This window comes from Sphaerodactylus townsendi, linkage group LG05 (genome assembly GCF_021028975.2).
Source record: "Sphaerodactylus townsendi isolate TG3544 linkage group LG05, MPM_Stown_v2.3, whole genome shotgun sequence".
NCBI lineage: Eukaryota > Metazoa > Chordata > Lepidosauria > Squamata > Sphaerodactylidae > Sphaerodactylus > Sphaerodactylus townsendi.
The window spans coordinates 76,554,204-76,569,703 of record NC_059429.1 but is presented as its reverse complement, the minus strand read 5'-3'; the positions used below and the strand labels follow the sequence as shown (position 1 = coordinate 76,569,703).

The window sequence follows — 15,500 nt, the reverse complement described above, 5'->3', positions numbered from 1 at the left end:
ACATTTATGCTACGTTTCCCATATACTACAGAAAACTGCCTGATGTTACATTATGCACATTTACAGGCAGATGTGAGCATTTCAGAGTTCTTTGATCAATTCAAATGTAAAAGATATAGCCTTGAAAGAATTTAATTCAGTGTAAAAGAATATGCTACAGATGCAACATCATATGGTCTCATGATCTTAAGTAACTAGAATATATACATACAATGTAGGTTACAGAATCTTGCAGGAAATACACACCATGCCTGACACACTACTCTTTTCACCTGTCATTTGCACAGGAGAAGTATTCAATCTAGAAAACTGTTGAGATTAACATACCTTTCAAAACCACAAGAACATTCTATCATATTCTCTATACTGACATCCTGTCTTTAGCAGAAGGCCTTGCATGGGCTGTAATGTTAGCAAAACATTCATAGTACTTAGGAAATTCCTGAAGTTTCAGTCAAACTTAATCTTCCAGTCAAACTGTGAGCCTCAGGGTAGTTTCAAACATTCAACGTTCAACAGAAGTGGTAAGATAAGAACTTTCTCTTTCCATGATTGTGTGTCTTACGTAAAGGGAATGTCCTTCTATCCAAAACCCAAATGTATGATAAGAGAAAGTATGGGTAACTTATGCTTATATAGGACATCCAAAGCAGCCCATAGTTGCTAATAAAAAACCTGAGTAGTCATAATTAGTCCTGTGTGATGTAGTGGTTAGCACGGGACTAGAATCTGGGAGATCCTGGTTTGAATCCCTGCTCTACCATAAACATTTGTGGGTGATTTTGGGACAGTCGCATATACTCAGCCTAACTCTTCACATTGTTGTTGTGAGGATAAAAGGAAGAATAGAATGATGTCAGCCATGTTGGGTCCCCACTGGGGAGAAAGTTGAGATATGAATAACCACCCCCTTTCATGCTTCCCCACAATAAAATGAGGGCTAGATGCAACTTCAAGATGAATGCCAGATTATCAGGCTAACAAATACACATGCTATAGGGCAACAACTAAATGTTCATTCTGAAAAAAAGCATGTTTCTACTACTTACGGTTGTTTAAAAAAGGAAAGGGTTTTTTTAAAGTAAAGTGACAATGCTCAAAGAAATCTCAGGACAAAGGGTGAGAAAGGTTGAACACTATTTCTAGTGATGGAAAGTTTGTGCAAACATTTATGTTTTGAGAACTAAGAATAGCCTACCTGGGGAATAGAATTTCTCTTCCATACTCTCAGCTCTGGTTATAGAGAACTTTACTTTTACTATCAGGGACTAAGTCTTTAAGAGACAGTTAATACAAATCCCAGCAGTCCAGGTTAACAGTCAAGAAATTCTCCCTAACCTTGAGAAGTTGGCCAGAGGAATAAATTGCTTGGGTAGTCAAGAATTTTCTCAGGAAACTTTATTAGGCATGGTTTAAATGCCTAACTATGTACTGCATAGAGAATATATAATCACATTGTAGGATGATTACAAATAGAGTGGAATTCTCCAGGTAGAGCCCCCTGCTTCGTGACTGATGAACGCCCAACTTCTCCATCTTCGCTGCTTTAATAATTTGTGATTGGAGGTGCCTTGAAACAAACAATTTTAATTGGCTCCAGCATAGAGAGAAGACTTACCTCATAAACTATGTAGATAGATAATGCTACCATGGAGAAGTTATAAACAACCATAAACGCCTTGAGGTTTAGAGGCTTCCGGTTGGCCATGATTCGTGGCCCCAGTGACAACACAAAGTAGGCATAACTCAGCAAGATACCCGTCATAAGCCAGGGTGAACCCATCAGTGGATACTTTGCAATCCGGGGGTCTGCAGGAAAGCAAGCTGTTTAGAGGCATGCAGAGTAACCCACAAAATTTCTTCAGTTCTGTTATTTGCTGCCCAATGCACTCAACAAAAGTTTCAACCTTCTAGGATACAACTACAACCTCAAGAACTTGCAGTTCTAGGAGGAAGGGAAGAACAGTGTCATATTTTCCACCCAATTATAGTTTGCATTTAAAAACTGTATGTAGAAACTCTCTGCCATGACAGCTTTGCTACTTGGAGCCAGGTCTCCTGTAGGTGCCAATGGCAAATGGGCAAATGAACAACTGTTCTATACAAGTGCCTTCTCTGTTGTGGCCCCCACTTTATGGAATGGCCTGCTTGAAGTCAGGAAGGCTCCTATTCTCCCATCTTTCTGCAAATTATGCAAAATTGAGTTATTTAAAAAAGCTTTTCTGATGAAGCCTTATAGACAATAATGTTAGACAAAAAGGACAAGAAGCACAACAATTGTGTTTCTTACTACTTCTCTTCTGTAACACACTGCTTTCACTCTCCACTCCTTTTTAAACTTATATCATATCTGGATAATTTCTACAATAGATCCTTTCCCTTCCCTCCCCCCTTTTTTTTCTCTCCTACTTTTATTTTGGTAATTCTGTACAATAGAGATGAAATATTGTAGTCATATTAACTTGTAGAATCGTAACCGAATTACTTATTTTAACCACTCTAATTACCTTTTCTCTTTCTGTAACTGTTGTTGAATTTAATAAACCATTTATTTTAAAAAAAGCTTTTCTATGCAGGTAATAGAGTTGCATTGTACTAAATCAGGGGTAGGGAACCTGCGGCTCTCCAGATGTTCAGGAACTACAATTCCCATCAGCCTCTGTCAGCATGGCCAATTGGCCATGCTGGTAGGGGCTGATGGGAATTGTAGTTCCTGAACATCTGGAGAGCCGCAGGTTCCCTAACCCTGTACTAAATGTTTCACAAAGTTACTTGGATAAATTATTAAAGACTTTGGTCTGTATTGATGTATATACCTTGCTGAAACTAGGATCCTACGATATAATTTTTGCATCATTTAATGTGTTATGTTATGTTATGCTGTGCTTCAGTTCTGTTTTTAGACTTCTGGTTGGTGCTACAACACAAATTTCTATTGCTATTCAGATGCTGAGGGGTACAATTTCAGTACTTGCCCCAGGCACCATTTTTTGTAAATACGCCTCTTGCAAAAGGCCATGGACGGTCTTCCCCCACCGGCAAAGAAGCTACCATAAGAAGCTCTCTCTCTCGCTCTCGCTCTCGCTCTCGCACTCACTCTCTCTCTCTCTCTCTCTTTCTAGCTCTCTCCTTCCTTCTTTCCTTCCTATATCTTTTCATATTGCTTAAATAGCGCAATAAATTGGTTTACTTCTACTAGTTCATGTTTTATTTGTGAAATACATACAGGTGTTTACAGTGTTAGAAGTTGCCTTGAATTTGCAATAGACCTAATACCAAGAAAAAGGTGTGTGTTTGGGGGGGAGGGGGTGATGGCCCAAAACCATTTGAAAATCACTGTTTCAAAATATACTCTGTAGTGATGACAATGGCAAATAAAAAAATACTTTGCCACCACTATTGGATCTGCACAGTGTAGGCCAGTACTGTGGTCAGAAATCCATTGGAATTTGACCTGCAAGTGGTCAAAGTTCTAGAGATCCATTGGGATTTGGCCTGTCTAGTGGTCTGCTGTGACCATTTTGTTCAACACTTTGCAGATAAAAACATTTTGCAGTGACAGAATCAGAAGGTGACAGGGTGCCAACTTGTCCAGCTGTTTGGCTTACTTTTCATTTTATTCAATCCAGGGACGTGGGAATTGTCCTTGGAGGTTTGAGGCATATCGTCTGCTTGTAGGATATTTGCCATTCCTTGCTACTCAAATCTGTCAAGAAGGTCTGACTGACTAGGTTCAAGAGGCTTCAACAAATGTGAATAAAACCAGGATTGTTTTCCTGCCCATGTTTGCAGTAACAAAACTGGGGAAAAGGGAAACTGTTGTCCATTTGCAGAGCAGGGTGGAGAAGCCAAGAAAGACAGGTGTCATTTAGACTTCTCAGCAGTAACTAATGTTTAGGCACACTTACTCAGGAGAAGACACCATTAAGATCAGTAAAACTTACTTCCCAGTAAACAAAAGAGTGGCGCTGTAAAGCTTGGGAGCAACAGCCGCAGAAGGCCATTGCTTTCACATCCTGCATGTGAGCTCCCAATGGCACCTGGTGGGCCACTGCGAGTAGCAGAGAGCTGGACTAGATGGACTCTGGTCTGATACAGCTGGCTTGTTCTTATGTTCTTATGCATATTTCTTTTAGCACTAAATCCCAGCTAATCAAGTTTTGAAAGTAAACACATAGTCAGTCACTAAGGCTAAAATCCTAAGTGAGCTTTCTGGGAAGCAAATCCTATGGAACCCAACTTCCAAGTAAGCAAGCTTGGGCTGCCTTCCTCACTGGGTGCAAACCTCACATTACTGAAGCCAATGACTGGAAGGCATTCCCCTGTCTTGGGTCTGGGTTTGTTGGCTTCCATGCCTGGGGAAAAAGGGGATGGGGAGAAGAAGGGAGAGGGGAGACAGATGGTGGCGACTGTCCTCTGTCTGTAAATGCCTGCTTCTGCTGCTGGGTCTTTGGAGTTTCTCTTGATACATGGAATAGTGGTTTTGACAAATGCTGTGCTTAAAAATGAAATATAATGCTCATAGTTGTTTGGGACTATTTTACACTGTGGAAGCATGCTACTTTCACTTCTGCTTAACAACTACTGACTGTACTTAGATCTTCTCCTTGAACAGGATATAGTTAATGCCACCTGGAGCAGTCACCCCAGCCCTGAAACAGGCTATGGTGCATCCCCCACTAAACAAAGATGGCCTGGATGAAGCTTTCCTGAGTGAAGTTGATGGGTTCCAATTCCTTTCCAATCTGGTTTCAGGCCAGGTTATGGGTCTGAAACAACCTTGGTTGCCCTGGTGGATGACCTGCACCAGAGATGGACAGAGAGAAGATAGCCCTGTTAATGCAACTGCTTTTCGGTCCCATCGATCATGGCATCCTTCTGGACCACCTTTCTGGCCTAGGACCAGGAGGCACTGTTTTGTAGTAGTTCAACTACTACTTGGAGGATAGGTTTCAGAAGGTGATGCTGAGGGACTGCTACTCAGCTCCTTAGCTTTTGGAGTCATGCGAGGCTCCATCTTGTCCTATATGCTTTTCAACATCTACACGAATCATCCAGAGATTTTTGTTTCTTTAATAAACCTTATTATATTTTGTGGTGTTTCTGGGTATGGGGGCTTCACTTTGAATCCAGTACTTGAGTCCTTTATTGGCTTCAGCTACCAGATAAATTTTTTTGTGGAACTCAGCTGGCAAGTGTTCTACCTTGCAGGGCTGACTTCTTGATTAAGACTTGGTAGTGCTCTGCCCCTTGGTCTGTTGGCTGAAGGGTTAGTTCAAAGGACGTGATGATGCCTTGTTACCTTGGGGCCTCAGGTCTTATTCCTGAGTATTTTGGTGTTTTGCTCTTGTCCAACCTATCATCATTAAATAAAGAACGCTCAGCTCTATCTATCCAGATGATTCTATAGAGTCTGCAGAAACCTAAACTGGTGCCTGGAGACCATTTTGCAGGAAACAGGCTAATACACTGAAACTTAATTCCAAGAAGATGGAAATGTTAATCAGTCACCTGTTCAGGATGGGGCTGCGCTCTCCTGGAAGGAATATGTCCATACTTTGGAGGTGCTATTAAACCTATTGCTAAGTAAACAGATGACAGCTGTGGACAAAAATGTATCTTACCAGCTTCAGGTTCAACAGGTTAGCCAACTGCAGTCTTTCCTGGCAGAAAAGATCTGGCCACTGTGGTTCATGTCCTAATCACATCTAAATTAGATTGCCGCAATGTATTCTATGTGAGGCAGTGCTTGGAAACTGTTTGGAAACTTAAGTTGGTGCAGAATGCTACAGCCAGGATGTTGGTCAGAGGGGATTGTAGAGACCCTATCACTTCAATCTTGGCCTGTCTATATTGGTTCTCAATCTGTTTCCAGGCACAATTCAAGATAATGATGTTGAAACTCCATATGGATTGAGACCACAATACCAGAAAAACCATCAACTTCCTCACAAACCTACCTGATCACTACAGTAATCTTCCAAGGCCGTGATTTGGGTCCCCCTGCCTTCTGAGATTAAAGGGGGGCAACTCAGGAGACAGCTTTCTCAGTCATGGAACTAAGCTTAGAACATCTCTCCACTGAGACTCGGTTTGTGCTTTTCTGTTGCAATCTTCTACCAGTGAATGAAGGGGGGTTTTTTAGTTCAAACGGCATTCTCTTAAGGATCCCTCCTTCCCACCCTACATTTTAATTGTTGCTTTTATATTTTTGTATGTATATTTTAACTTTGGTTTAAACTTTGGGGTTTTTAATCTGTTAGTTCTCTTGTTGGCCCTCATGAGGCCAGAAAGAAATATATATGTATAGTATATAGTAAATAAATAAAAGCCAAGGTAAAGTTCAATGTTTGACCTAGTTCATAAAGGACAGAAAGCCTCAATGGGTATGGAATTTCAAAGGTGAGACACTACCACTGAAAAAACTCTGTCTCGGTTTGCCTCTCACCTTACCACTGTGGCATGGGCACAGATTAGGGCTTGATGTACACAATATAGGAGGAGGCAGACTTGTAAGCACCCAGAATCACAGCATTCAAGTCTTTAAAAGTAACAACCAGAACTCTGAATTATGCCTGGAAACAAACAGGCCACTAAAGTAAACCTGTCAGCACAGAAATGATATAATCCTTCTATCCAAACAGACTAGTTATGTAATTATGGATCAACTGAAGTTTCCAAAGTTTTCAATTTCAGCCCTACATAAAGTACATCATGGTAATTTACCCTGGATGTCATCAGAGAATGGATCACTTTGGACAGATCATACTTTCTGAGGAACAGACATAGTTGGCCTATCAACCAAAGCTAGTAAAAGGTGTTTTGTATTATATATAAGAGACTTGAACTTCCAACTGTATACCTGGATCCAGCAACACCTCCAAACCATGAATCTGTTCCTTCATGGGGTGTGAAATCTCCTCCTGGTCAGACCAACCCTCAAGCAGTTTCTTCTCTGACAAATAGCACCTTATTCTTGACTGGCTTATGCCCTCATCCATTCCATTACTTTTTCAGGCATTTGTGCAAAACTAACACAGACCCTCCCCACTCAGGTGTTAGAGAGAAACAGAGCTGTGGGTCATGTTCAGATTAGTGGCACATTATTATTCATCCTCAAATATTTTCTCCCAACGGCCCCATGCAGATGTTAAAATACAGAAGAAAAAATGGCCCCTGAGGGAACCCAAAGCATAAATGCCATGGAACCAACATGCAATCCCCTTACCCCCAGGAACTAGCCAGCCATATATGAACAGGATCCTTATTTCTAACCCAGCCAGCCTCTCCAGAACAATGACACAATGGATTATATCAAAGCTGCCAAGAGGTCCAGGAAAATCAACAGAGATGTACTCTGGCCTCCTGCACTGTCATTCACCCAGCATAGATTTTCAATCAGGGCAACAAAGACCACGCAGACTGAAACTGAACTGAACTCACTTAGCGGCTCGGGGGCCATCTATGCCTATTGATACGTCATCTGTGGATCTTCTCATCACCATTCCTCAATGTGGTACCTGCCCTATATTCCAGGAAAATCAGTAAGGCTATTGTTCTGTAGGAATTGTGGCTGGCACATAGTTCTGAGCTGGGAACAGCCACCACTGCACAAACTGGAGTACAGTTAAGCTGCAAGCCTCCCTGAGGTGTGGCTTCATGCCGGGGATGTGCCTGTCCTATCCAACAACCCACATCCTTTTCCATAGCCTCAGTACTCTCCTCCTAATATCTGGGAAGCTGCCAGAAGGACAGCACGTTGGCTGCAGGATATAATATATCAACTTCTTTCCCCTCATCCTGCTTCAGTTCAACTCCTATCATAATATTTCCCTCTGCCCACAATACCTCAGTATCAGTGCACATTCTCCATTCATTAAGTACATATTAAGCAAGGTTTATGCTATTCAGCCCCTTGGCTGAACAAGCAAAGCTCACCTGCTCCCTCCAGGAAGCCTTCATACATATTCACCAGTGAGTCCATGGCAGCAGTACCAGCAGCTGTTCTGTACAAGGAGAAACAACATGGGTCATTCAAATTGTGATAGGAACATTACTCAATTCTGCAAGTTTGCTTCCATTTGAACATCCACATTTCATCTTGTTTCCCCTTTGCATGAATCACCCCAGCCTCACTCTGGTCTTTATTTTTGGACCATTTTTCATTTACCATTCATATCAAATTTCCCCCCATTAAATAGACAAATTCATCAGCGTTTATTTGTGCATCAGTAAGTCAGCATTATATATTATTATATAGATGGTATAAATACCATTAAATATGCTCCAAGACATCTCAACTGGAAGTTTACCGTTTCTGCTACAGCTAGCTAAATAAGTAGAAAAGGACTACCATGAAATGTCGAACCCTTTGCCCTACCAGGCAACACAATCACCAAGATACTGTGGGTGTTCTCCTATCTGAACCAACTCTAAGCTACTCGCAACAAAACTGATGCCTCTTTAGTTGGCAAAAACACACTCAATCAGGAACAGGCATCACTGTCTCAGTCTAGGCACTGTCACTGTCTCAGTCTAGCAAAGCCCACCATCTGAAATAATTGAAAAATGGTTGTCAGTACTAACACATGCTGTGTATATATGATCTTTCCCAAAAAGAATTAGGAGACACTACAGTGCATCACCTTCGGTTTGGTGGAAGCTATTCTGCAACAATAGCTAGCTCCAGACCCAGCCCAGCTCTTCATTACACACCATCAGCCCAAAGAAAAGGAAACAGGCAACACCCTTCTCATACCATTCACTCACCAGCACAGGATACCCCTCCCCAATGTAGAGTGAGAGATAAGGCAGTCCAGAAGTTGTTCCTATGTTACTGCATCAGCTTCCAAAGCACAACCCTTCTCTTTATTTACAGCTTCTAGCTCCACCTAGAAGAATATGCTCAACCCAAATATCTCAAGATGGTTATAGGATCATTACTGTAGCCTTCATCAAAAAAAAGTTCTTGAAATATTTATGTATCTGACTGGGGAGTCACACAGCTGTTTTAGCATTTTATAAGTTGGGCATACCTACATACATGCTCACACAAAGTCTCCTTTCATAAATCTTGTAGCTAATTCAAAGCAAACAAAGAAGATTGGTGGATCCAATATCAAAGTATCAAAAAGGTACATAATATCCAAAAAGCAGAACTGAGCTTAAATCAAGCATCAACTCAACTGTGATAAGACAGATGTAAAATTACCTACACCACACCAAGACTCCAAACTAAAGGACTGTACGACTCATTCATTCATATTCAACAACACATGGCCAACACCAAAATCATCCACAGCCGCTGTCTTCTTCAACCCAGTCATATGAGGGGCCACAGAGCCCTATCTGGTGGGTCGTGAGCCTTTACAGAGCCACCATAATTTTTCAGTGTTTTTTAAGTACTTGATTCTGCATAGAAAGCTGGAGCCCCATACAAAAAGAACAGCAGGACAATAAGTGCAATGCCTATCCAAAGCCTATCCTACCCTCTGCTCCTCCATTGTGGTTTCTGCCCTCTTTACTTCCTTCCCTGAACTCAGAATGGGTGCAGAAGCCTCCAGAAATTCCACCTTTCCAATGGCTAACAGGTTCTCATTTGGGGAGAATCTTCAACCACCTTCCTCTCTAGCAATTTGGGAAGTCTCCCTTCTTATACCTCGTCACTCTACCCCTTCATGTCCTTGTTTCCCTATCAATGGTCTCTCGACTGCTGATCTCCCTCAAAATTGTCTTCATTCCATCTCCCATGTTCCTCCCTTTCTCTCTATTGACCACTGTCCTTCCCAGCTCAGATGAGCAGTACTGTCTCCTTCCCTCTCATAGTGCCTTTGCCCAGGGCAGAGGTTGGTCATAAAAGAGTTTCCTGTTGAACAAACACACCAGTTATCATTGGCATTGGGGCTGGCCTTAGCTAGATTTCCCACTGCATTCTGGCTTGGCCTGACACCTTTGGTGCTGTTGTATCTTTTTCTTTCAGAGTTGGGACTGGCACCAGCCCAGGCAAGTGCCACCCAGCCACTCTGCTTAGGTATGGCCCCTTTGGTGGCCATCCCAGTATGGTCCAGTGCTGGTCACACCTTTAGAAGGATCTTCCTCTTCTGCACTGTGGGGTTAGGGCAGGGGTAACCCTGTCCGGGAGTCTGGGCAGGAGGCTGACTCCAGACAATAAGGTACAGTCGTTCACATTGCAATCCTGTACAGAGTTACTCGAATCTAAGCCCATGGATTTCAATGGTTTTAGACTACAGTAATTTTGTATAGGATTGTGCTATCAGTGGTGGAAGGTATCTGTCCATGGCTTTAACCCTTGGGCTGTTGTTCACTATGGTGCTCAATCTTTTTTCCCTATCTCCAGCTCTTTTGGTCTGCTGCCCATGGTCCTGGTTTGACGTTAGTGGGATTATATCTCTGGGTCCTCCCCTTCCTGCCATACGCAGGCAGTTCCTTGGGTCTCCTTAGAGCTAAAAGTGGGTTCCTGATACTGAATGGTTGAAGATCAATGAGTATTCTGAAGACTTATGATAGGAAACATCACATACTGCCTTGTGTAAAAAGGGAATGCACATGCATTTTCTTCATTTAATACAAAAGCAAGAGTAGAACATTTACTTGTTTTTATATTGTAGTGTATTGACCCAAAGCAGTTGCCATAGTTAAGATGTAATTAACAGTCAGCATTTGGTATTTAACGAGTGCAGCTGTTCGGAATAAACTGCTGTGTTTTAACCTCATTCTCTTGGATCTTTGAATATTGCATTGGCCACGAGGATGGGATTTATGCTTGGAGAGTCTGGGAGATTGTGAAGAACGGACATTGAGTTGTTAGTGAATTATGGCTTTCCAAGGACAAATGGAAGAATTTAACTTGGAATTTCCTTTGAAGTGGCAGAATTATGAAGCCAGATTAGAATTTTATCTACTGGCAAATGGTGTAGTTGAACCAGAGAGGAAACGTGCAGGGTTTTTTTTTAGTGTTTTGTGGAGAGGGAGGTTTTTGATTTGGCTACAGCTTTGATAGCTCCGAAGAAATTATCAGCAACATCATATGAAGAAATAGCAGCTGCTTGAAGGGGTCATTGTATTCCCCAGCTGTCAAGATAGCTATACGGATTTTTTTTACATAAACGAGATCAAGAGGCAACAGAAAGCATCATGGAACACGTAGCAGAGTTGAGACGCTTAGTCCAATATTGCAATTTCTCTAATTTAGAAGAAATGTTATAGGACTGTTTAGTTTGTGGCTTGTGGCTTGAGAGAGGTTTGTGGTTTGTGGCTTGAGAGAGGTGCCACTGCAAAAGTTGCTGTTTGCAAAGAAGGATTTAACCTTTCAAATGGCATATGAAGAAACTTTGATGTTTGAAGTTGCTGCGGCTTCCACCTGGGAAGTGAGACAAGCCAGAAGCCCACAGAGCCAGAAGCAAACAGCTGGTGGTGGAACTGGTTACCCAGTTTTTTTTTACATAAACGAGATCAAGAGGCAACAGAAAGCATCATGGAACACGTAGCAGAGTTGAGACGCTTAGTCCAATATTGCAATTTCTCTAATTTAGAAGAAATGTTATAGGACTGTTTAGTTTGTGGCTTGAGAGAGGTGCCACTGCAAAAGTTGCTGTTTGCAAAGAAGGATTTAACCTTTCAAATGGCATATGAAGAAGCTTTGATGTTTGAAGTTGCTGCGGCTTCCACCCGGGAAGTGAGACAAGCCAGAAGCCCACAGAGCCAGAAGCAAACAGCTGGTGGTGGAACTGGTTACCCAAGAAATATAGAAGTTCAGAGACTGCAGCATGGCACAATGAGAACGGTAGGAGGGTCAAAGCAGAGAGGAATGTTGGTAACAGTAAAATGTGAAAGTTATGGTGGGCAACATGAGAGGCAGGCTTGTAAATTTAAAGAGGCACTGGGGGGGGGGGTTGTAAACGTTGGGGGCACTTTGAAAGAATATGCAAAGTGAAAAGAGATCAAGGAACAGGGAGAAGGGCCATGAGTCATTCTCCCAGTTACTTGGCCACACATTCTGTACAGGCGCCTTGTGGTTACCCCCTAATTAATCAAGCAATGGAAAAGCCTTATTTGGCCACACCTTCTGTACAGGCGCCTTGTGGTTACCCCCTAATTAATCAAGCAATGGAAAAGCCTTATTTGGCCACACCTTCTGTACCAATGTCAAGTGACTCAGGCCAAGACAGTCAACCCTTACCAGGACCTTATAAGCGTGCCCTGACAGGCCAAATGGGACAAATATCATGCAACTACGGTATTCAGCAGATGTGATCAACCATGTGTAGCCAGTAATCTAGTGGAAGTTGACAGTGACTGTGAGGACACAGGATGTCCCTTGTGTGATAGAAGTAGTTTCTGGTTTCAGCATTTTCCATTGTCTCACGGGACACATATAAAACATTCTGTTCTCAGGGAAATTTGAATATGAGATCTTTTGATGACTGATTATCAAGGAAATGGAATACCCATGGTGGGCATGTGTGATGCGCGGGTGAAATATCATGTTTGAAGGATGGTTACAATTGCTGGCAGTGGAAGGGAGGCATACTAGTCTGCTGGGGCTGGACTGGTTTGGAAGGCTGGGAATTGTGATTACAGGAATACATGGGGTGAGTAAAGCAAAATGGGATTTACTGTTTGAAGACTTTAAAAATGTGTTCGCTGAGGGATTGGGACAGTATATAGGGGTCCACCCTTATCATTATGTCTTGACCCCACAATAGCTACAGTATGCTTGAAACCATGGTGAGTTCCATTCGCTTTGCGATCTAAGATTGATGCTGAATTAGTTCGATTAGTACAGTGGTGGCGAACCTTTGGCACTCCAGATGTTATGGACTACAATTCCCATCAGCCCCTGACAGCATGGCCAATTGTAGTCCATAACATCTGGAGTGCCAAAGGTTCGCCACCACGGGATTAGTAGAACAAGGAATACTGAAGTCAGTTATGTATGTGAGATGGGAAACTCCAATTGTTACCCTCCTGAAAGTTAATAGAGAGGTGAGCATTTGTGCTGATTATAAATTTAGAATCAATAAGGCTCTCCAGAAGCACTGCTATCCAGTGCCAGTGGTGAGTCAGTGGTTATCAACACTGGCAGGAGAGGTTTTTGCAAAATTAGATTTAGCGCAGGCATACCAGCAGTTAGGGATGGATGATGCTACGGCGGAAGCCCGGACTATAGTGACTCATAGGGGGACATTCAAGGTAAAACTGTTACAATTTGGGGTGAGTACAGCTCTTAATGGAGGAGATATTAAGAAATCTGCCAGGAGTCATACCATATTTCGATGATGTCTTGATTATGAGTATGTCTGAGAAGGAATTGATGGTATGGGAAGTACTGCAGTGTTTCTAAGATGTGGGATTACGCCTGAAGCAGGAAAAGTGTGTGTTTGAAATATCACAAATAAGAGTTTTTGGGGTATATGATAGACACAGAGGGGATCCACCTGACATCCGCAAAAGTAAGGGTGATCCAGAATACCCCAGTGCCAAAGGCAAGACAGGAATTGCAGGCATTTTGGGGACTTTTGAATTTTTATCATTCATTCCTGGAGCATAAGGCTACGGTAGCAAAGCCATTACATCACTTGTTAGATAAGCAGGCTTTGTGGCAATGGACAAGTCAGCATGAAGAGTCCATTGGATACTCACCATGAAGGGCTTTTCTACTGGAGGGAAGGGAAGACATCTTGCATGAGATATGCTCTTCACCACTTGCAGAGAGGCAGGACCAATCAAAAATCTTTAACGTCATTTCCTGTAGAGGCAGAGGCGTCCCTCCCATTGGGCAAAGCGGGCAGTTGCCCAGGGCGCCCCCTTGTGGGGGGCGCAAAAACTGCAGGTTCGTTTGTGGGATTTTTTGTATTTTCAGTGTTTTTTCCGTTTTTGGCCTGCAGAGGGAGCAGCCTTTAGACTCTCCTGATGCTATCACCCAAGTTTGGTGAGGTTTGGTTCAGGGAGTCCAAAGTTATGGACTCCCAAAGGGGGTGCCCCATTCTCCATTGTTTCCAATGGGAGCTAATAGGAGATGGGGGCTACACCTTTGAGGGTCCATAACTTTGGATCCCCTGAACCAAACGTCACCAAACCTGGGAGGGATCATCAGGAGAGTATCTTACTGATATCACCCAGGGGCAGGAACAATACTGAAGGGAATTGACCTTGAGGACCTCTGCAGGAAATGACGTTAAAGATTTTTGATTGGTCCTGCCTCTCTGCAAGTGGTGAAGAGCATATCTCATGCAAGATGTCTTCCCCCCCAGTAGAAAAAGCTTTTCAAAATGTAAAAAAATGTAGTCATCAGAAAGTGTATTGGTTCATTTTGATGAAAGGAAGCCATTAATTCCAACTTGTGATGCTTCACCTTATGGAGTGGGAGCAGTATTGAGCCATCAGTTGGAAGATTCGCATGAAGCTCCAATTGCATATTATTCTAGAACATTGTCAGCAACTGAGCGAAATTATGCACTAATTGATAAGGAGGCACTGGCAATTGTGACTGGAGTTAAGAAGTTCCATGATTATGTATATGGGCAGCCCTTTCTTATTGTAACAGATCATAAACTATTGCTGGGATTGTTTTCATCAGAGTGCCAGACACTACAGATATTGTCCCCTAGAATGCTTCAGTGGGCAATGTTTCTAAATGATTACGTGTTGCATATGATTACGTGTTGCAGCATTGGCTGGGTAAGCAGATTAGCCATGTATATGCATTAAGTCGTTTACCTGGTCAAAGGGAGGAGGAAGATCACTCCCCATTATTAGAGGTCTTTAATGTTGGAATTGTTACCTGAACCTCCATTGCAAGTGGCAGAAATAGCAGAAAAGTCAGCAAAGGACCCTGTCATTGCTCGGGTTTTGAATTGGGCATGGAGGGGATGGCCAATGGGAAAACTACATGAGCAATTTAGGCCATTTGTGGCAAAACAGCATAAATTATCAGTTGCTTATTATGGGGGAACAGACCATGACTAGCAGCTGCTGATAGGCATACCCTCCATGAACCTGTTTTATCCCGTTTTTAAAGCTGCCTATGCCTGTGGCCATCACAACAACTTCTGGCAGAGAGCTCCACATTTTAAGCACTTTCTGTACAAAGATGTACTTTCTTTGGTCCATCCTGAATCTACTGCCCATCAGCATCACTGGATACCTTCGGGTTCAAGTATTTGGGAGAGGAAGAAAAAGTTATCTGTGTCAACTCTCTCCACCCTATGCATAATACCTCTATCCCCTTTAAGTGGTCTCTAATCTAAACTGAGACATCTCAGACTTGTCAGCCTTTCCTCACAGGGAAGGAACTTCTAATCATCTTTGTTGCACGTAGTTTTTCTGTACTTATAAGTAGCACAATAAAGGAAAACATGAATTCAAGATGACAGCAATTAGATACACTGACTTAAAATCTAGTTAAGACCAGGTACACAAGATGACATTCATCCATGAAGAACCATTTAGTATAGAAGGCTTCATGTATGATTAAACCC

General features: G+C 42.5%; 1 protein-coding gene across 1 annotated transcript in view; it reads right to left on the bottom strand.

Annotated features, from left to right (window-relative positions):
- ELOVL1 (ELOVL fatty acid elongase 1) overlaps positions 1 to 15,500 on the bottom strand; it is a 41,507-nt gene that overhangs the window by 11,222 nt on the left and 14,785 nt on the right. The window contains exons 2-3 of the mRNA XM_048497391.1: positions 7,939 to 8,006; positions 1,619 to 1,809 (exon numbers count right to left, since the gene is read on the bottom strand). Of these exons, the coding sequence (XP_048353348.1) occupies positions 1,619 to 1,809; positions 7,939 to 7,984 (237 nt within the window). The 5' untranslated portion in view covers positions 7,985 to 8,006. The remainder of the gene's footprint in view (positions 1 to 1,618; positions 1,810 to 7,938; positions 8,007 to 15,500) is intronic.